Source organism: Rhyacophila brunnea, unplaced genomic scaffold, assembly GCF_057557595.1.
Source record: "Rhyacophila brunnea isolate RB1 unplaced genomic scaffold, BYU_Rbru_1.0 scaffold_12, whole genome shotgun sequence".
NCBI lineage: Eukaryota > Metazoa > Arthropoda > Insecta > Trichoptera > Rhyacophilidae > Rhyacophila > Rhyacophila brunnea.
This window is the reverse complement of record NW_028232774.1, coordinates 23,443,395-23,467,574: the sequence shown is the minus strand read 5'-3', so window position 1 is coordinate 23,467,574 and position 24,180 is coordinate 23,443,395. Positions and strand designations below refer to the sequence as shown.

At 32.4% G+C, this 24,180-nt stretch overlaps 1 protein-coding gene across 1 annotated transcript; it reads left to right on the top strand.

Annotated features, from left to right (window-relative positions):
• The first annotated feature begins 1,354 nt into the window (after positions 1 to 1,354).
• Positions 1,355 to 21,293, top strand: LOC147077944 (tubulin beta-3 chain). The gene is made up of 3 exons (XM_085961007.1): positions 1,355 to 1,564; positions 13,032 to 13,140; positions 19,953 to 21,293. The coding sequence occupies exons 1-3, from the start codon at positions 1,508 to 1,510 to the stop codon at positions 21,158 to 21,160; spliced, it is 1,374 nt and encodes a 457-aa protein (XP_085817133.1). The 5' UTR covers positions 1,355 to 1,507; the 3' UTR covers positions 21,161 to 21,293.
• The last annotated feature ends 2,887 nt before the right edge of the window (positions 21,294 to 24,180 follow it).

Sequence of the window (24,180 nt, the reverse complement as noted above, 5' to 3'; positions counted from 1 at the left end):
ATAATTGTGATTAATCATTGATTTACCAGTCACGAAGTCTTGTTCGTAATCGGAGTGCATTATACATTTTGTAATCAAGCGACAAGACAAGCAATAGCTTTCATAAAATATATTTTCTTAATTAAAAACTCAGTGCAGTTGGTGCAATGACGGTTTTTTTTTTTAAATCTGTCGATTTTGTTATTGATGGAAATAGAGGACATTGACTTTACTGGGGATTTTCTTGTTTTTGGCCGAGCTATTAAAAAGTATCCATCCGCAATGAAGCTGAGAGCTTTTTCCTGTCGACCTTGTTACATTCAATCCATCAACAATTCTTTTATATTTTTTCTGTATTCCCTTACGATCATCCCAAAAATGACGAAAGTGCCTGATATTTTTTCGGATTCGGCAAAAAACCACAGTTTTCAAAATAAATGAAAAATGGTTTTTTTTTCAGAGTCATCTTAAATAAAGGACGGATTTTTATCATATGGCCCCCACAAGGGGGGGCTGACAGGGCTCTAGCCTGGGAGCCCGGGCTTAGGAGGAGCCCGGCGTGGCGGGTCGATGACTTAAGCGAGATAAACACAGACTAAAAATTCGCGCTAATGGTAAAAAAGTCGTCTGCGACGCTATTTCACGAGTGGCATTTTATTTTATAATTATTTTTAGAGTGTTTCCTGGCTAATAATAACGACTATTTATCCAATACGGATAATATACTTACCAAATATATAAATAAAATATAATATAATATCAATATAATATAATATACCAAAAGGTCGCATGTTACTTGGCTATCACAAAAGGGGGTCGCGATCATTGTTTCATAATATGATACCGTGCCGACAATTCAAGTTGATTTATTTAAAAATGCGAAAAATCTCGGAAAACCCTTTATTTTACACAGAACCAGAACCCTCCACGTCCGCAAAATACCATTCGGGGATCATTATTGTAGAACATTACATGGGTCTTAATCGTAGCGATAGGTAGGGGGGGGGCGCCAAGCATCTTGGCCTGGGGGCCCCCTTCAGGATATGGGGGCCATGATCGTAGACAATAATATAATATTACGAAATAACTAATAACTCGCCACGTCTTGATCTACAAATTTTATACATAACGTGGTCCAATTAAACATAAATGAATGTTGATAGTAAATTAGAAATATAGTACATACCGAACATAAAAATATTGAGCTAAAACTGCGGCATATAAAATTATTATAATATTGTGATATTTGTAAATGCGTGTATTTTACAAAGTGTATTGTTTACATTCGCTGATATCCGCTTGAAATTTTAAACCGTTGAACGTTCTTTTTGCTTTCTTCATAACATCAGACTTGGCTAACTTCAGGTCAGTATTATTCAGTTGGTATCCGTGCTTAGAAGTAAGAGGAGGCCGCGCGCAATCTATACAAGGGTTGTAATCTCTTCATTATTTCATTCAGATTATAACTAGCTACAGTCGGTGCAGCGCGTATTCAATTATTATTGGATAATAAGTAAATCCTTTTAAAATGAGGGAAATTGTTCATCTGCAAGCCGGACAGTGCGGGAATCAGATTGGAGCTAAGGTAAAAAGGAATTGTTTTATTGTTACACTGTATCGCCTTTGTTGTTAAATATATCGACAAATATTACACAGTAGGTACTTATAATATGCCTACGAGACATAATACTATATACAAACATTATGTTGATACTAATAGTAAAGTATAAAAGTGATTTGAATTAATTTTAATGTGGGTAACAACTTCTTACAGTACATAATATCACTTCACTTTAGCTCATAATGATAATAATTTAAAACAATATAATATACAAATATAATAGGTAGTAAAAGTAAGTTTTTTTTAATTTGTGCAATTATTTCAATTCGAACCAGAGACACGTAAACGCTTCAGGAGGGTGTACTGGCACAGTCAATGTTTTCCATTATTTTATGTACTTAGATATTTTAAATTATGGCCCTAGTAGCGGTTTTCTTTTTAATCGCCGAAGGGGTCGTTTCGTCAAAAAATCCGATATCGTTGTAAACAGTTTTTCACATTCTTGCATTTTCAAGTATGAAACTTCCTTGCAGCAAAACTCTGTTATTGAATTTTTAACACTCGATGGCGTCTTATGGCACACACCAGATTTTGTAAGGGGGCTCCGAACCTGTTATAAAATACGACGACGGGGGTATAACTTGGTTTGTAATTTTTTTTCTATGGGGTTCAAAATTAATCAACTCCTGGGGCATCCACACGTCGTAAACATCAATCGTCACTGATTATCTTATAATACATATAATGTACTCATACTTATTAGTTTCCCAATTCCAGTTTAAACTCGCAAGTTAAACATTTTTTTTCATCTCCGATTGTACAATGTATAGAAAAATATAATAAAGACTATTATGTATCACGAGTTAAGAGTGTTAAGACTATCATGATGCTATATGGACATCATTCAATGTATTTTTCAACGTTATTGGAGTGTAGTTTTAAGTACCTACCTATTTAATTTCTTTCGTCGTTACGATGAAATTGTTTTTATCAAAATAATGAACAGAAATAATATAAGAAATAAAACAGAAAATAATGATAAGTACATATGAATCATATCAATTTCCGAAATCGAAATTCAGATTCCACGAAGTATCACAAAAAAACATCGATAATTTAAATTGTCTTAATACCCAGTATCATGTATGATCAATGGACAATCTGTTTTGTGTGTAGTCGATAATATCTTGGTTGTCGTAATACGTTTTCATGGAAATGGGAAAATCAATAAAAAATCTTTGCTAATTTAATGTAAATATAACATTTTATTTATTTTTTTGTTATTATTTTAGTGACATATGACCAAATATAGTATATTATGACCATTCTGATACTCAGTAAAATAAATGAATGTCTTCGAAAAAAAATTATAAATAATGGTAATAATATAGTACTCCATGTCATTTTGGTTAAGGTATTTTGAGACCAAAAACCTCTATCACAAAGACGATATGGAGTACTGTAAAATTACCAATAATAATATTCTCTTCTTTATCAAAATTAGTAAGTAAGTATAGTTATTAAAATAATGAATGCGTGAAATGATAAAATATGTATAGTATAATATAATCGAATTTAAATGTGAGCTAAAAAATTGTAAGTATTTTAATTTAATGATAGTAACTTCATCTTGGATTTTAATAGTTAAAATATATTATCAGTCTTCACTAATAATTAATCTAAAACAGTCTGCATCTAATCAATCTGCACGATTGCAAGATGCACACAAAGCATGTGTTAAAAAATGATTTGTACATCGACTTCATTTTCAAAGTTTTTGTACTTTTATAAATATAGGAATATGATGTTTTTAATATTTAATCATTGTTTAGTGGATTTAGAAGTTTCATATTGATTTTTAATTGACAGCATATGTGTGAAAATGAGTGGCTTCAAAGATACACAGATTCTACCTTATACTACAGTCAAAAAAATTAAAATCAATACTTTTGTGTAGACAATAAAATTGCTTTTCATAATTTATTTTATACCAAATATTATATATTATGAAGTCATCGATTTTTAATACATCTGATAATTATTTATTTACAATGTGTACGATTTCTCAGAAAAGCTTTACATACAGTCTATCGATTTCAGATATATATAGGATTGTACTTAACTATGGTATAGCGTCGCCAAGACAGTCATACGGTTTTTGTATTTTAATCCGATAATAATATAAACATAACTGAATGACATGATCTAGTTTACTTTTAATAAAATATGTGCGTACGCCATTTCTGCAAAAGCATTTCATTAAATCAACATGAAAATTAATTGAAATTAACATTAACTAATTGAATATAATTTTAGAGAATAATACAGTTTTAGAGATGTCTTTTAATTTACAAATTATTTTAATACTGTTATGAACGGATCACTAAGTAATGTGCAATTAACAATACTGATTACGGTTTTGTATTTAGTTAGTATTTAATTAGTATACTCCAATAAATTATACGCATTTGGTCTACTTAATAAACTCAAATATTAGTGGTAATGATTTTTTTAAAGAATATTATAGATTACTTTCTGTACACATTTAATAAACTCTGTGCCTATCAAAACTGGACCCAAGCTTAATGTAATCTATAATACATACGAAAAAGTATAAAATTGAATAACAATTAAATACAAAAGTACCTTCTTAGAAGGTAGACACATAATTCACACATTTTAATAATACTAAATTATTTCCTTATTATTCTTTACTTCCCACGAAGAGTTCTGGATCCAAAGAACTTGAGGATTAAAGGGATTCAAGTGTTAGTAACGAAGATGAGTAAATCGACATCATCAAAGTTCGATTAAAAATATTCTACATAAGTTTACTGTTTTTAATATTTTGTAAATGAGATCATATTATTACTAATTGTATTTATTTATTTGTGTTGTATTGTTTGAAGTGGTAAATGTCAGCTAAAAACGTTTGGCTATAAACATAATATGAAAATAATAACATTTTACACATGCGTCCATGATAAATATAGGAATCATATTATTATGCTTATAATTTTTTTTATACAAAGCGGTTACATGATTTTATACTTTCTTTTATACATCTAATTATCATATTATAAGTACCATTATCTGGATAGCGTTTTTCAATTATAATACACTAAACCGTGTTGTCGCGAGATAATCATTTATACCAATGTGTTATCTTTTCTTAAATAAAAATGTAATATAAATAAATGCATTCGTTGATTCGAATTCGTCGCAATGTCACTTAATCCAAAACTCTCTCATCTCTGTTTGTTTATGGCTGTTTAATTAAATACGAGTATTTTAATTAAAGATTTACCAACAGACGTCATAATTATCTGAATCTATGGCAGTTTCCATGAAGCAGATGAGGCGGTTCCTTCATCAGAAAGCACATTTTTTATTTTTCACAATCTTTTCTATAGGTATCGTATCCTTGCGAGAGATGGGCCTAGACCTCTTTCTTTATAACCATGCCTAATAAAGACATATTTTTAGTTCAGTAAATGACAGAATAATAAAACAATATAGGTAGGTATTTATAGGATCAACGTCAAATAAACACCTTTTATATTTAAACTATTCGAGTTTTGACAATAACTTGTTAACTATCTGATTTGATACAGTGATTGAATGCAGTTGGTTAAAACTGAATTGAAAAGCTATTTTTATTCTATATAAAATAAACATTATTAATATTACGCATGTCATTCTCAGACATTCTGTTTGATAAGGTGGACCCCTATAAAACAATATCCGTTAGAAGGGAGTTTGAAACAATGAGCGATAAAGATGCATTGCATTCCAGACGTTTGGATTGATACGAACAATGGTGCGATAAAGCAAATCTTTATCAAATACATACCCAGCCATTCATTATGCATGCTCGTTCGACGCGGACGACACGGCTGCCGTGTCCCCGTTAAACGGCCATTAGATGCAATTGGCATGTTATTTAAATGTGGTAATTAAAAAATAATTGAAAGGTACGCAGTGATTGTGTTAATACTTGATACGAATACAAAGAAAGCTAGAAGAAGCTGATGAGATTGTATTAACAGAATTAGAGTCGGGTAGTATTTTTTTAAATTGGGAGTTGGGAGTGGAATTTTTAATAAGGCTAGCACTTTGTCCAATGACGTCACCAGTGGCGCGTTTAGTGACGTAGAGGCCCGTCGCACCGACCGATTTTCCTCTAAGTACTCTACCTTCCATCTAATGTAAAAGGTCTATACTCTTTAGGTATATTATTTGCAATATCTGCCTTAATTTGGTGCCTTATTCACTGATTTTAACATTGTTGAATGATCTGATTGGTTGAATCGGGAACCACATGGTTATATGTACTTATCTAAAACTACCATCTACAAAATGCATAATGCTTAATATGTAGGAACAGTTAAGTTTTTTGTTTTATTTTGTAATCGTATTATTTGTGTTGGTTGATTTTAATTTAAACCGCACCTGTTTTTTTAAGTATGAAAATGCAATAATTACGTACCTATTGTGTATTTTAATTTTTGCCAACCTGCTAACTGGAGCTCATCGAAGAATAAAATTGTTTGACGCTAAAAGAATAATAAATAATTTACTCTTTATCATACCGTTATACTGTCTGGAGCAGTGGTTACAAACAAATTCAATTAAGAGATACCTGATTAAAAAGGTCACCATTGTAATATATTATAAACCATATATAAGCATATTTTTAAACGTAGGACGATTAATAATTATTAATGATTATTGAATAATAGACAAATAAACCATATGCGCACACAACCACACTGTGACATCTTTACTTTTTTGATTCTCGAGATTTCCTGAGGACTTCCTTTTGACGTTTGGATGATCTTACTGGAGAGTACTCGAGAATCTCGTTTTATTAGAATTCGCATAGATTAGAATCATTCTTGCGGTTCTATTCTATACACAAGGCCGTCTATCGATGGTAGTCTATCATATTTATGTATTGAGGAGTCAATAATTATTATAATTAGTTAACCGTCTAAACCTAAACTATCAAAACGTGCTATGTTTTAACAGCCCCCCTTTTGGCTGTGTTAACTTTTAGAGCGAGATAGAAAGTTTTGACAGTTTAGACGGCTAACTTATTGTAACAATTATAATATCTCAATACATAATTAATATGATAAACTGATAAGCCGTCGAGTGTATAGAATAGACCCACTGGTAGAATAATTCTACCTGTGTGACCCTGATAATTCTCTTTGAAATCCGGAGCATTAGTTATTTCTCCCGAGGTGCAGCACCAACCTGTCATTGCTAATGCCAATTGGGAGGGCAATAACTGTGTGAGATGTGTTAAGGTCGAAGTTGTTAAATAAATTCTTAAAATAGTGTCTACTTAGCTCATCCAGTGTACTTACATGCACTTTTTATGATGTTTTTATTTTAATATTTTAATTCTGTTATTTATTCTCATTGATTTTAAAATTATATTGTGATCATCTTCAATTTACAATTTGTAAGGTTAGTTATATGTAAATTTAATAATTTTGAAATATGCTACTTCGTTTCTATGTGAACTAGTTTAACGGTAAATTGAATTTCCGTAATATGACTGATATAATATGGTATCTATGACAATATATGGTATATAAATTCATAGCATATTATAATAGTTAAATAAAATTGTTATACACAACTTGGTGACAGGATTTATGTCGGATCTTAACAACCTATCTCCACTCTTCGCCACCTACACACGAAAGATTTTTCATTAAAAAAGTACTTAAGTAAATTTTAATATTTCTTGACCATTGTTTTAACTACGAGTATTTAACTTAACACTTTGCGATCAACATTCACAACCGCGTGTTTCAAGCCCCTGATCTGAATCATAAACTGATCACGATCGCCGAGGGAAATCCGCTGCCATTGTAAAAAAAAGTTCCTTCAGAATAAAATGAAATAAATTTAACAAAATGAGAAATACAAAACGAACTGGGAATTTGCGATATTGTGTGAATTGTGTGTTGATATTATTATTGACCATGGTGATTGAAGTAGTTTTTTTCCCTATAGTTATTACCACTTATCAGTGTCGCCACAATAATGAAATTATTAAACCTAAATACTATAGTTATGATGACTTACTGTTTCTCAAAAAGGCTTTCGGTTTATATTTGAAATTGATAGAACTGTCATATTGCCTACTAGTTACATCTATGATATAGGTGATTCATAATAATATCGCATCCAAACATCCTGTGGACACAATAACAGATTATAAATTATCAATAATTATGTCTAGTAATAACCCGCAACTACATCTGTGTGCAATACAGAAGTAAATAGTAGAAGTAGACAGATATACAGAATGAAGAATGAAGAAGTACAGTCGACAATATGCTTATTCTTATTCCCATATCAAGTTTCCGCGAATCACAATATTTTCCAACCATTCAGTCACAACGATACAAAACATAATGACGCATCACAGAACATCGATAAGCATTTTTTATCGTATTCTTTGAAATTGAAATAAATGAGTGAGTAAATAATGACTACCAGTAATCAAGCGATTGTAACATACTGAAATGGGGGTATGTTTTTATGCGGGTGTTCGTCAGTGTTTGCTGTTATTATCAATGAAACTATTAAATAAAAATGTCAAAATAATAAGCAACCGCTAGATGAATTTATTTATAGATTTTTAAACAAATAGGGAGCACGACGATCAATGGATGAAACAGATACTTACCACTTATTCACCTAAAAATAGTCAAAGTTATAGGTACTCAATATACATAATTTGAAAACATCCATTGCCGACTCAAGTAGAAAGCCGATACATTCACAACGACTGGTCTACTTTTTCCGCCCCTCCCGTTATTGTCTATGGATGATCTGTCATTGCATGTCATTGTTCTATACCTATAGAGTGCTCATACTGACGCGTCTGTCGTGTTCACACAGGAAATGGTTTGATTTGAATAGACAAGTTTCATGATAAATAATACACTAGCATTAACACACCTTCTACAAATGTAATGCTTTGATCAGTGCTACCTACATATTTTTTGGAAATCGATATTACCACCGTTTGACTAGTCTGAATTTGGCAGCTGATGAATAACAGGAATGTATATTATTTATAAATAACACTGATAGTTAATATATTTGATTTGAGAATTTTTTTATAGTTCAATTTGAAACGAGAAAGGGTGAATCAATATGTCAAGCAATCTGAACAGTGGATCACTCGTTGGTTATGCAAAAAGAAATGCTCAGGCTTTATTAATCTAAAGATGGCGCTGAAACATGTCATGCATATACAGTATACACGCTATAAAAAATCATTTTGTAGAAGAAAAAATCGACACCCGACGGCACTTGAACCTGTATCTGCTGGATTCACGCCAGTATGTTTTCCGCATTTTATTAAATTACGACGATTTAAACTAGTAATTGTTACTAATAAAACGAAACGTACACTAGTACTTAGTAGTTACTTAGTATTTAGTCAGTCCACTAATATTTTTAATTATTGCCAATATTTTTTTTTTAATTCGCATATTTAAATAACAGTATAATTTACCATGTCTATAGTTATGCCGTCAGTAAAAAAAGAAAATATGTATGTAAGTCAGGTCCCCCATCTATTGCAAGGATCCCGCCCTCTCCATATATACTAAATTGTTAGCTATCAGTGTAGTGTTCTCAGATCGCGGGTAATTTTAAGAGTTGAAAGCAAAAATAGTAAAATGGATTTATTTTTAAATTCTGAAATAACCAAATCATAGGAAACGAACCTTCTTATGAGTACAATAAAAACAATAATGTTTAAATATCGGCTGTGGTGCAAATTACTTTAGTTTTTACTGTCAATATAAATTATTGTTTTCGATCATTGTTTGATTGTTAAGCACTTTTGTCAAATTATATACTAATTGAACTTACTATATTGTATAAGTAGCATCAGTACAAGTTGTGCATAGGTACAAGTTTTCTGTTACGTAATGGGCGTATTTTTTGTATTCTCTTGGCGCTAAAACACCTTGATATGCTAAAACACCTATATCAATAAAATCGAATGGTCTAACTAAAACATATTCTTTTTCAACGTTCTTGAAACATTGAGATGCAAATGAAAACCTCAAGTTTTATAACAGTCGCTGGCTAAATCTAAATTATCGTGAATGCTTATGTTGTGATCTTGAATTTAAATAAATTGGTAACAAGGTTCTTTTGAATAGATTGCTTGACAATGGAAGAATGTCATTCAGCCGACGTGATTGCTGTGTCGATCATTGCCACTGTTAAAAAAGGCAGTCAACTATATTGAAGGGAGAATTTAATTGTTGTCTGGGAAGCTAATTGATTCTGTGACTGTTAATGGGTTATTTAGCTTTGTTTCTCTATAGTCTATAGACTGTCTATAAATCCAAACTCATATGTCTATATTCACAAGCATAATCAATAAAGAAATAAATAGTTAGGTACTTATCTTCGATTCTAACTGGTATATACCTAATATAATTTTTTAAATCCTCTGCATAATCAGATACACCAGATCATAAAACTTGCCACCAATAAAACAATGGAAATACGTGTAATGAAGATAGCTCAGTCGCTTTCCACATTCTGGCCCCCAGGCTATAATCCCTTTAGCCTTATGGAAAATCTGGCCATGCACATATAGAAGGGGTGGACCTGCCGACAATGAAATGATTTGAACGTAACCCTTCCTTCCGATAAAGCCAAATAAGTGCAGTTAAAACTTACTTAAGGACATACACAGGCTTCCTTCCTGATAATATCAGATTACATGCGGTTTTTTGTCTTCCAATTTCTTAAAATTAACATTTTAACAGCAACCTCGTTGCAACTTGAATATTAGATAGATACCTATAATATAATGATATTTTTATTTCTACTGTATTCACCTTTCAGTGTTGTCGTATAAAATAATTATTTAAATACTAGTTTGATTATTAACTGTGAAGGTACACAATATAGTATATACCTATACCTACCTACATTGTATCCATATTCGCCGATGTTAAAGTATAATAATATCATATCGTCACCTCAATACTACAACTAGATAACTTGATTTTCACTGTTTTTGTCATAGATATTGAATTTATGATTCTACATTTCCTTCTCTACAAAATGATAAAACTAGTTAAGTCAGAAGTTAATGGGAACTGTATTAATTTTGTGTTTGAACACATTAGATAACTTTAAAACGATAAATACATTATAAATAAAATAATATATCAACAATATTTTTCCACACAATTGAATATTATTTAATTGTTCCCAATTAGACAAACACAATTTTCAATTTTTATTTTAATAATAATTATTATAACCTAGATTTTATGTTAATCAAGTAAAGTTTAAATTTCATTTTCCCAACAATGGCCAAATCAAAGTTATCTAGTTGTAGTATTATGGTGACGATATAATAATTATTGTCTTTGGCAAAATCGTATGGAAAGTGGAGAAAGTTCTCCACTTTTATTATCAAATTTCAATCGAATAAATCGACGTAGGTACTTAGAGGTAGGAAATAATTTATTGGTATGTAAGTAACCTAATCTGTTCACTGTCTGGAACCGTGGACTTAGCAGGTATATATTACAATATTACATTACAGAGATGCCCCGCTTTGCAATAAATCTAGTCTACAATATTATGTTATTAAATACCTATTAGATTATAATTAAAATGTATCGTTTGAATTAAAAAACGAGACAGGTACGAAAATTGACGTTTCTTAAAATATATAGGTACCTAAGTAATTATCTTTTTGAAGGCGATAATTCATGCCTATAATTTGACAAAATTACGGGTTTCTACTGAAAAAAAATATTTTTCGGTTGTCAAACTGTATATTGGTTTTTAACTATGCATGTGTGCCAATGAATTGCTCGCCTAGTAAATATTATAAATATATGGATGTGAATTAATTATGTCAGTTGATACAATCATCGGCCTGTTCCAATCAATTCTTGGTGATGAGGGTCTGCCCAAACTCTCTACTCTTCTCAGTTCCCTGTTCATTCTTCGCTGCCACGTAATTCTCCCCAATGACATTATTAATGAACAACGCACTCAGTACAGTAGCTAGCAAGTAAATTCGCGCATAGCGACATTCGCACATATATAGGTAGACGTCACGCAATTTTCATTATGCGATATCACGCATCGGGAATTTATAGCAATATCACCTTTATTGTAATGGCGTTAGAACAGTGTTTCTAGTGTCAATGTTCATTTAAGCGAGCGATATTGATATTAAAATATGAATTATGCCATTCGGCAGACCCGACAAAAAGCATCGGGAATTTATAGCAATATCACCTTTATTGTAATGGCGTTAGAACAGATTATGCCATTCGGCAGACCCGACAAAAAAGTGTCATTTTTTTTCCAGATGCTTCTTCCATATTAATGTCATTGATTCTCCCGAACCTCTATTTTAGTAAATACGGTGTAGGTTACCTCGGGTATCCAATTAATTATCGAAAATGATAATTCTCTTCTTCGAAAAAGTATATTTACTCGTATCATTGTTGATAGACTTTGATAAAAACTTTCATGTATACTCATGGACAGCGGCGATTTTCTTTGACGCAAATAAGTAACCGATTCAGACAGTTTAAACCAGTCATAAAGTTATTAAATTCGGTATACCATAAAATACAAAATATGTGTAAGAACCTACATATTTCTCACAAATTGAGTGTAAAATGTTACCCAAAAGAATATAAATTCATGAAAGCTATCAAAATACGAAATTCATAAGAATAAGTACTACTTTATGTTTTGTGATTTATAAAAAAAGGAGTCCGCTTGCTCGAATAAATATAATTGAATGCAATTAAACCACATTTGTGTAATTTATCCAAAAATACAATAACAAATAGTTAGTTAATAAGGGGTCTCAAAATCAGTCAGTGCGTCGGGAATTTAAATCGCTAAATGCGCCACTGGACATGGAGCCTAAACATAATATGAAAATGAAGCAAAAAAGGACCCATGGTCCACCAATTTTCATGCAAACTGTGAAGACACATAATATATGAGCACTTACTAGCGCTGACTGACACTGCTCATGACAAACTGGAACTTCCTTCAACGATATCGATAGAAAAACCAGAGAATACTGCATCTGGCAGAAAGGTTTCTTCGACATCTTTTGGTCAGAGTATTTACTCAGTGATTATAGTGTATTTATCGCCCACGACGGCCGTGCGGTTTACGTGTCAGCTTATAATGTCGTGGGTCCCAGGTTCGAATCCTGGGTCTGGCAAATACACATATTGTTTTCAATTTGTATCATATGGATCCAATATGCTGTGACCTAAGTGACTAATATTCATTTCTCGTAATAATACAAACCTCCACTCTGCGGAAGTCCATATAATCATAGTAGGATCGGGCATGGTCAAAAAAAGAAGTAGATTATAGTGTATTAATTTATAATTAAATAAACCACAATTTATTAATCTTTTTTATTTCTTCGCAGTTCTGGGAGATAATTTCTGAAGAACATGGCATCGACCCAAGTGGAATTTACAAAGGGACATCCGATTTGCAACTGGAGAGAATCAGTGTATACTACAATGAGGCCTCAGGTAGCTATTAATTGTGATTTTACATGCTATCTGATCTTACATATCGCTAGGAAATTACAACGTTAGTGCCAAGTGCTGTGGTACGTTCTAGACTTCTTTTGACATGGTTTGTTCAAACATCGTTCAGAGAATTGAAAAGGTTTTGCGCGGCTGGATTAATGGAAGCTGTCTCTATTTTGTTGTTTGTTTTTGTAAAACTATTTCGGTTTGTTGAAAAATCTCTTCATGCGCCTGGAGACGAAAATAAACATTTTAAGTATGCAGCCGAGTAGGTGCAATCTCTCGCTGACATTTCAAAATGGTGCACATTATACAATAAAATGAACTAAACAGTTACATCTTCCTATAACTCTTGAGGTAGAATAAACATCGTTACATTCTTTACCACAGAACATTCAACTAATTCGTTATTATAACAACGTATTTATAAATAGATTATAGCTAATAATTAAAACATACATCGCAGACAATTAATATTATTAGGGGTATTACCGATTTATTCCACAAGCACATGAGGCGCCCACACAAAATTCTTGAAACAAAACAATCTAACTTTTAAAAACTTATAAACCATCTGTAATCAAAAATAGTTCTCCAGCGATTGAACGTAATATTAAAATTTACAGCATTTAAAGTTAACACTGGCAATAAACAAGAAACAATCTTTCACTCATTCAAACAATCAATGCTTCAATTTATTCATAAATGTAACAAGATTTACCTACCCATAATTATTGTAGGAAACAAAAAATAAATACCCAACGAAGGGGGATGAAATGTTAAATAAAGACACGTCTTGTCTCCGTTTATTGGTGATATAAATACCTAACCTACTACTTGCGACTAGAGGTTGTGATAGAGAATTCTCGGGAAATAATTATTAGAAAAAGCCAATCTTGAATCTCGAGGAATAAATTTATCGAAAATTTGACAATTCTTAATTCTCCGGAAATCGTCAATGAGATTCTCGATAAATCGAGAAGTCTAGGCTTAGCTGCCGTTTGCAACCGTAATTCATTCAGAATGGATTTTTTTGACCGGTAATTTCACAATAGTGTCGATTTATCGAGAAAACAAATATTCTTGATTTCAAGAATTGAAAAAAGGTCGAGAAATCACAAGCTCTACTTGCTTGCGACTGTTGTTATCAACTCTTGCGAATAACCAAACGGGGTGAGAAAATAATTCAATAAATAATCAAGATTTGAACTCAATATATTTTCACATAACGCTAATGTCTTATACCGCGTCTAAAATAGCTAAACGAAATAATGTCTAATATAGTTGGTACATTTAATAAATATTATTTTTAAACGTTGTACTTATATAAAAATGTTGAAGATCGCTACTAAAGTTAAAGCGAAATACTTTATCTGTCTTGTAACAAGTGTAAATAAAATAAACAGTAAACAGTTACTGTTTAGCACTATTTACACTTTGCTATGTCTAAATATATTCATGGGGAAGTATCTAAACTTGTTTCTAAGTAGTGAAACGATTGATTGAAAATGAAACCCCAATTTCGGTTTCAAAGTAAAAGGTCGCAATTTCTATCTGCCTAGTAGGGACACGAAACTGGATTATACTCAACAGTTTGGGGCATTCTAAAATTGAATTTACGGTTTTAATGTGGAGACTGTGGAGAGATTAGTAAGTTCTAATAATTTGTACATATTTCTATGCCATTTATTTCAGTTCTTTATTCGATAATTATTTAAACTCTAGTTACGTTTATGGCAATTCTTTTGTTTTTAATAATAATTGTATCCTTATTATGTAACTACTTACAAACACGTATCCGGGTCAGTTTTTGGCGCGACTGGGCTCAATCGGGTCTCGTAAATTGTGGCTTTGGGAGTCGCAATAAAGACAAGCAGAAAATACATACTTACATGCAACGATAGTTTTCTTTTTAATTCCAATCAAATGTTTAGTCCCGTCCCGAGGGTCCAGGCTGAATATGCACTGCACAGGAACAGTCGTTATTCTAAAGGCGGCAAATTCGATAGATAATTTTGAGAGACATTCTAAAGTCCTTAGATATATAAGTGCGAATTTTTTACGGCGATAGGCGGCGGTTTGGCGAACTACATCCCCTCCTCTCGCGTTTCAGTACTTTCAATACTTCGAAATCGAAAACCATAGACAAGGTATAACACGAGCGCCGCCGCCAGGTCTCACGTTAAAGATTTCGCAGCCTAATACTTATGATATTTAGAAATAAATAAAAAAAAAAACGAGTCCATTTTTTGCTCAGACGTAAATACTACTCCGGTAAATGATATCATAAAACAATACATTACTGCTATGGAAAAGACTAAAAAATATATAGATGCCGATGGGAGTTGTTTTAGTAAAAAAAAAATGGATGATCGGAATTTTTAGTCTTTCTAAGGGCGGCACTTTGCCTAGGCACGTCACATGCAAATATTTCAATATAATAGAAATAAACATTTAATGCAAGACATCTTTGTGCAGAAGAAACCTAGAATCCTCGTGAAAAATCCAGAAGTTAGCCAAAACAATATAAAAAGAAGAAGCAAGGACCTTATTAATAATTTGCTGATAAAAAGGCAAAAAAATATCTTCCTAATGTAGGTAGCTATGTATAATACGTATTATCAACATGTCCGGAAAATTGTTATAAATATAATCTTATCCTAATTATAGACGGGAATAAACAATGAAAATTTGCGAAGTGAATAAAAAATAGTCCACACTGATGCGTAAATAATAACCTAAGGGGCCCGCGCATATTCGGCCTCGCATAATGGTTAATACTGAGTGCCCTCGACGTATCGTTATTTCTGAATCATCGGCAAATGATTTTTTTTATCGTGTATTCTTTTCTCACGATTTGACTAGGAACTTGTTGCTTGTAAGTAGTTTTTGTGGCATGTATTTTACAAATTAAATTCGGTAGCTACCACAAAAATTGATAAAATCATCCGCATGTTTAGCATATGCACAAATCTAAAATATCAATAAATATAATAATAATAGTAGCATTGAAGCCAATATCGTTTTCTTCTTTTGTTGGACCAATATCTAGTTCCTTATTTATTTCCGTGTAACATGGGAGTTGAAACCTATCAATATAAACCAATATTAATGGAATAAGTTTCAAATTTCAAGAAAAAATATTCATACTATATTACAGTGATGGCGGACATAAATGGCACGCAAATGTTTTATTTTGGAGAGAGTAAAAAATACCTAAGTATATTATGTAGGTAACACTTAAGTAATTAAAAAAAAAATTACAAATAAATATACTTACATAATTATATACAATACCAATTAAAAAATAATGACAACATAGCCACATGTATTTTCTTTGGTTTTTAATATTATTTTTACCAATATTTACCAATTGATGCGCAAACGGAAACGACGAAATTCATGCATAAATGACAGATTCCATTGTACAAAATATACCCGGCAAATACTCTTCAAAAATACGTTTAATGTACAATATAATTGCATAATATGTAGGTACTTATTATTAGTATTTGTTACGCTGGATTCTTCACAATTAATGAATAAGTAAATATTTGTATTTTTTTAATAAGACTCCAATTAAAAATTATATTATTAGGTAAATGACAACTTCAAACAATAATTTATGTTGACAAATAATACAAAATTATTAATCCCATCATAATGTATCACGCGATATTGTCATTATATAATAATTATTTATTCATCAACCTTCATTTTGAAATAATTTTATTATTATGTCGCGTTTGATGGGTGTTAATTTCAGAGCATTTTCAAAAATGAATCAAAATATTATGTACAATAACGTAAACATGTATAAATGATATAAAAACAGAAATAATGGCAATGGTTGGCGATATTATCGGAACATATAAATTTTACGAAATATAATTTTGACTTTTAACTTCATTGCAAGTTAATTTTTTCGTAAAATTAACGTTGTAAAGCAAAACATGCGAATTTAGCGAAAAGCCTATTTTATTATAACGTCGCTCTCTCTTCAGATAAAATACAACTTTTCCCCCTACCTTTTATTTAAACTGAGACCTTATGAGGTCTGAGAAGCAGGCCTCGGTTTCCTGACTTATATATCTAGGGTTGGGTCTTGTGAGTACATTAATCACCTTTCCCACATTTTTTTGTAATCTAGCTAAGCATTGAGCTGTTGAATTTACATTAACCTTCGATTTTCAAACAAGTTTTTCGAGGGAAAACAGTAAAGTTAAGGAAACCCCTCTTCCGAATATTGTCATTATGGGTCCAACAAACAAAAAGCTCATCCTTGCGGGATGTTCGGTTTGAAATTAAGATTTTGTATGGATCATTTTATAGTATCAATGATTTTCTGCCATCCCTATGTAGGGACCCCGTTTCCAATTTTCTACAAGTTTATTGCTAAAGGGACTTATAATCATAGTCTAAGGCGGAAGGCCCCAAATTGGCATGAGTCATTGGCAAATAGATTGATTGCCAGGTAGTTATGAATTTTTAAAAAAAAAAAACATATTTTGACAAAATCGATCATTTTTAATTACTCCTCCAAAATGTCAATTATTTTATTGGATGTTGTGTTACTTTTTTTTAATTAGTCACGTTTTAATAGTATATTTTTGCATTCTCAATTATTAATCAAATTAGTCCAGGGGCCTTTTAAGGGTCAATCTGGCCCTGAGTCCTATATATTATAATTATATTGTATGTAAAAGCTTTCATGATTGCTTTTATGTAAATTGTAAAGTGAAGCTCAGACAATCTTTAAATCAATTTTCAATCAAAATGGCAAGATGCATAAGGGCAGCCAGCGGCAAACAAATTTTGAAAATACCCGATATACTGGAGCATTTATTAGGTTCGGTTGTTTTTACATTTTTTATCAGAGTTATAATATACAATATTCCAAGTAAAAATACATTTCTATAGTTTTGGAAAATTATTTAGTCAGTAGGTAGGTACATTATAAAATCATAAAGGAATTGGAGATTCGTTGTAGGTATTGTTAGTGAACATGTCTTTCATAAGCAATAATGATAATTAGCATTCTTTCTTGTCACGTCAATATACATTCCGAATGAAGAAACATGACATGATTATTGAAAAGAGGAAATAAACATCATCGTTCGCTGACAATACAATGTGTCGTTGAGCTGTTTAAACCTCCGATTTATCATATAGAGACAAAAAACTGTTAAGTAGGTACCTAGGTATATGAATTTAATTGTTAAGTCTGTCAAGAACTCTAAATAATACTTACGCCGACGATGGCTGAACGGTGGTGACGTGTCAGGATTACCTATGATGTCGTGTGTCCCAAATTCGAATCCCGGGTCTGGCAAATCCATATTGATTTTCAATGTGTTTTTGGAGTCAGCGTATGAACCTAAAGGTTTTTTTTTTTTTTTAGAATTATTAATAACCATGCCCTTGCTTTTTCGTACAAGGTGGTTGTTAGTAATTTTGAACAATCACAAACACCCAGGCTTTGAGAAAAACACATAAATGTTTTTGTCATGACCGGGAATCGAACCCAGGAACTCTCGGGTGGAAGGCGAGCGCCTTACCAACTTCACCACGAGAGCCGCCTAAAGGTTTAGTAAGTGACTCATATCCATTTCTCGAAAAAAATATCTTCCACTCTGTGGATCTTACGATCGAACATAGTAAAACGACTATGCTAAAAAAAGGTGTCGTAACGTTGATGCATTTCTTACTATAGTTTAACTTAATCGTTTTATGGTAGGTAGTTTTTGTTATTTTTTTTTTGACTGGGATTATTGTTAATATTTGTGAAGTACGAAGGCCACTGATTGCGTACTTGACATAAAACTAAAAAAAAACAGAAAAGAATTTTTGCCGCCCTGTCAATTCGGCCACCCATATTAAATTTCGCACTTATGGATTGGGCGAGCGGCCCTGGTTCCGCCTTACTATCCTTATTGTTAAAATCTGGTTACTTCAATGACGATTTACTGAATATGCCTTCCATTAAATGAATGGGAAGCTGGTCCATCAGAGCAAACTTGGTTAAGAAATATTACCACAAAGCTGGTGATTGGGGGTTCAAAAATGGAAAAATAGTTACTCACCTAGATGGTAGCCAAAAGGCAATTTGGAAGTATTTGAATAAAATTAAGAAAACGAAAAAATCTTTGAGAGGTATTAAAAAAAATGATGGGCTTATTTTATTAAAATAACCTCTTAATCTTTAATGTATATTTAAAAAGTAGGCAGTACCCATCTTATTGGTGTAGGTATTGGATGTGTACACCCTCCCCATCAAAAGAAAACTTGAATGCTTCAAAATGTTTAGACAACATTGTAAATTATGTTGCTTAAAAGATTTTTCAAAAATTTTAATCTACTTACCTTCTATATATTATATTTCAAAATTATTCCACTACCTTTTCAAAATTACCCAAAAGTGTCTACAAATTCTAGGATTACTGAGTTGTTATGACCTTGGTTACTCTATGCAATTGCCTATCATAACCAAGGTAATAACAACTCAATAATCCCATCACGATATATTCCACTCGCGGTGGGTACACTGGAATACAGGTGCCGGAGCCTGTTGGATTTAGCTTTTTTGCAATGCACATTATGCTTTTATAGACCTGTAGTGTGGACAATGGGTTTATAGACCTGCACATCCGCCTTCAAAATATAATCCTAATATGTACATCCAAAATCATTAACTCATTAATTCATTAACTCAATCATTAACCACTGGTGTTCTTACATATTGTAATAAATACACATAATGAAAAAATATCTACATAGGTAAATGGACTCATTAGTTTTTATTTTCATTTCAGGAGCTACAAAATCTGATGGAGGAAAATATGTACCCCGCGCCATCCTTCTTGACTTGGAACCGGGCACAATGGATGCAGTGAAATCTGGTGAATACGGAAAACTCTTCAGACCTGACAACTATGTCTTCGGCCAATCCGGTGCAGGGAACAACTGGGCAAAAGGACATTATACCGAGGGAGCCGAGCTGGTCGATTCGGTTCTCGACGTTGTCAGGAAAGAATGTGAGAATTGTGACAGTCTGCAAGGTTTCCAGCTGACACATTCTTTAGGAGGAGGCACTGGATCCGGAATGGGAACCCTCCTAATTAGCAAAATCAGAGAAGAATATCCAGACAGAATTATGAACACATATTCGGTAGTCCCGTCTCCTAAAGTTTCAGACACTGTTGTCGAACCCTACAACGCTACTCTTTCTATTCACCAATTAATTGAAAACACCGATGAAACATATTGTATAGATAATGAAGCCCTTTACGATATTTGCTATAGAACTTTAAAGTTACCAAATCCAGGATATAGCGACTTGAATCATTTGGTTTCTTTAACAATGTCAGGCGTGACTACATGTCTAAGATTCCCGGGTCAATTAAACGCAGATTTAAGAAAGCTCGCTGTCAATATGGTTCCATTTCCTCGTCTACATTTCTTCATGCCTGGTTTTGCTCCACTAACATCAAGAAGCAGCCAGCAATATAGTGCACTGACAGTGCCAGAACTCACCCAGCAAATGTTTGACGCAAAGAATATGATGGCAGCTTGCGACCCAAGACACGGACGTTACCTCACAGTCGCAGCTATATTTAGAGGTCGTATGTCAATGAAAGAAGTTGACGAACAGATGCTGCATATTCAGAATAAAAATTCACCTTATTTCGTGGAATGGATTCCAAATAATGTTAAGACTGCCGTTTGTGATATTCCGCCGCGCGGTCTAAAGATGTCGGCCACGTTTATCGGTAATACTACTGCCATTCAAGAGTTATTCAAACGTATTTCTGAGCAGTTTGCGGCCATGTTCAGAAGGAAGGCTTTCTTGCATTGGTACACCGGTGAAGGTATGGACGTACTAGAATTTACAGAGGCTGAGAGCAACATGAATGATCTGGTAGCTGAGTATCAGCAATATCAAGAAGCTACTTTAGAGGATGATTCTGAATTTGTCCAGGATGAGTTGGACTTGGACGAACAGAATGAGGGGCAATGTTGAAAATTAAACACACCATTTTTTGATTGAATGCTGAATAAAGTATGTATTTTGGGAAATTAATAAAATTAAATCTTCGGCAACCTATTTTGTGATGATAATATAAAAAATAAAGTGTAGGCTCGTAATCTTTCAAGCCTGAAGCCTAGTCCAGCCCGAGAACATCTTTACATGAACAATGTTTTCCATCTATGGCGGAATACAAAAACGCATGGACATATAGTTTGTAGCAGAACATACAACTTTTGAACAGTTTTTTTATACATTATTCATTTGTTTATGAACAGATGTGTCTTGGTTTGGAGTTAGGCATGATGCTTCGTGTTGTATGTTGTGTATGTATTTTGTGTATTTGTTTGCTTGCTAATTTTTACACACTGAATTTATGTAGGTAAGTACTATTTACAGTAAAAAAAATGTTTTCTACTTTTATAACAGCAATACATAATTATAGAATTAAGATGCATTATTTTTTTTGAATTGTCAATTTTATTACAAACAATATACATTTTATAAACACACAGTAGAAAAGAGACTTTTTCACTATTTATAGAAATTTATAGTAGGTAGGTACTATTTAATATTATATATTTTATTTTATTAGAAACCAAATATCGATAGGCATTCAAGTACAATGAATGGTACCCTACAATGCTTGTTTACTCAATGTAATGATATTAAATAAATTTAATACTAATAATATATAATAATGATATGTATTGTTTGACATTTTTATTTCTAGCGGTAATATAAAATAACCATGCAAAATTAAAATAGTACATATACCAATAAATACTTTTCTGTGTTTTAATTATATCCTTTGCTTTATACACCTCGCAAGTCTTGTGTCATATTAATTATTATTCGGTTCAGAATAGTACCTATAATTAGCAAGATATTGATTAACCTTTTCTATGCCTCACGATATTACTATTTTTAACAACACACGGTGAATGTAGAGCCTCTTACTAACATCGCTATAATACCGATAATTTGTGGCTTAGTATTTCATAATTATTCAAACAGATGTCACTGTGTGTTTAATTTTTTAGATTATGCAAATCAATCGACAGTGGCTAGTAATTTGACGGACATGATAACTCGCGAAATTCGTATGTGCGGCCTAAAACCGGTTAAAGGGTTCATTAAATACCAGGAGGTATTAGCATGGCGTTACCCAGCGAGCCATGGGCGTGAATTAAACTTTATAAATGGGCTTACCATACGTCCTGGTTTCACTCATTAGTCCCAGCGTAACGACCGGTTTGGCATTTGCCATATACCTATACCGTTCCTGTCCCGGTTTAGAGTTTCATAATTATGGTAAGTCTATTTATAAACATATATTTTTTTGGAAATACATTAAAAGTAGATACTTATATCATAAAATTTTATATTTCGATTAACTATTTCATCATGATTCCAAGAGATGGCAATGTGTGTACAATATATTAAATTATTTAAAATAATCAACCGGGGCTAGTGTAAAGTACAGCGTATATCCACGCTCATTTTCTATGGCCGGCCTACGAGATTCGAAATTTGAGAGTGCGTATATGCGCTTGTGGCATACGTCTGGTTGAATATCATAATGTGTCTACCTGAATAGACAACTTTCTTAGAATAAGTATTATTGTTAATTTTAGTAAAACATTTCACAAAAAAAACAGTTATTATAGATTGCACAACTAGAGTTGAGGCGGCCAAATACTCACACAGACGCATTCAAAAAAGGAACAGCCTGTAAAAGAATACTGTATTCTTCAGAAATTCACCAATACACACAATCTTTCGTATCTGTGCCGCACCAACTCTGGCTGAGAGACCTATACTTACTGCCAATTAGAGAAAACCTAATAATCTTAAAAACCATCAGAAAGATATTATTATGACACAGCCATCATTATATTATTATTGCAAAGATACTGAAGAAAACCTTCTTTTGGTGTAGTAGTTGAATTTCTCTGCTATATTATTTACATGACTAATTAACTAGGTACCCAGGTAGGTACTTAAAGTTTTCCTAATGAAATTCTAATGAAATCTTTTCTGAAAGTATTTTAGAAACTAACTCATTATAATGAAATTTAGTTATAAATGTAATCATAAAATGATTGAATCTGAGTCCCCTGAGTGCAGATTGCAGAAGAGGGCCGAGGAATAGTGATGAATTATTACAATGAGGTAAATATCAAAATTTTGAGGATAATGATGATCCAATTATACAAATAAAAGTCTATGTATTAAAGAAGTACCTATATGGTTATGCAACATACTAGATCAAGAATATTGAAACCAGTTTGGAGATGCTTTCACCTAACAGTGGATAGATCCAGGCTGATGATGATGATGATAATACAAAATATTCTCAAGACTTCAAAATTGTGCATGTGGAGACAACAAAGATACTAAGTAACTACTACCTATTATTATTACAGCAATGTGTGACTTTAACATTGGTATTTTATTATGCAGACAGGTTTATTCTTTATTTTATAGAGTAGGTAGTATAGTTCGGGGCGGGGGATAATATCATGTAATATGTACAAATTAGAAGATTTTGGTTAATACCCAAAAGCCAAATCTACACTCGGGACTTTTCCATAAGTCTCACGAATTGAACACAGGGCATGCGTCGTCGGCCCTCAAATCGGTTTGAAAATGGCCGCCATTTTGTGATGAAAGTACTAGCGCACTGCGATCTGACCGACTTGGATTTCTGTTCAAGGTAAGATTCGGGTGGTTCCTGCAGTCACTTGTCAATAAATATGTATATGTATTTTAGTGTATTGGTAATCGATGTTAAGAATAGTTGATCATATTGGATGCATATTAGTATTGAAATATTACGATTTTTTTGCGAAATGTCGACTGAAATGATGACAATAATTTTATTAAGGAGTTATAGGGCACATTGCGCATTATGGGATATAACCCATAAAGATTATACGAACAAACTGAAGCGTAGGTATATTATCTGACTTCACAAAGTGAAAGCTGTGATGAACGAATGTAGACACTAA

Coding starts and splice junctions, on each gene's coding strand:
- LOC147077944 (XM_085961007.1), top strand. CDS start 1,508: ATGAGGGAAATTGTTCATCTGCAAGCCGGACAGTGCGGGAATCAGATT. Junction 1,565..13,031: donor GGAATCAGATTGGAGCTAAG/GTAAAAAGGAAT, acceptor ATTTCTTCGCAG/TTCTGGGAGATAATTTCTGA. Junction 13,141..19,952: donor ATACTACAATGAGGCCTCAG/GTAGCTATTAAT, acceptor TTTTCATTTCAG/GAGCTACAAAATCTGATGGA.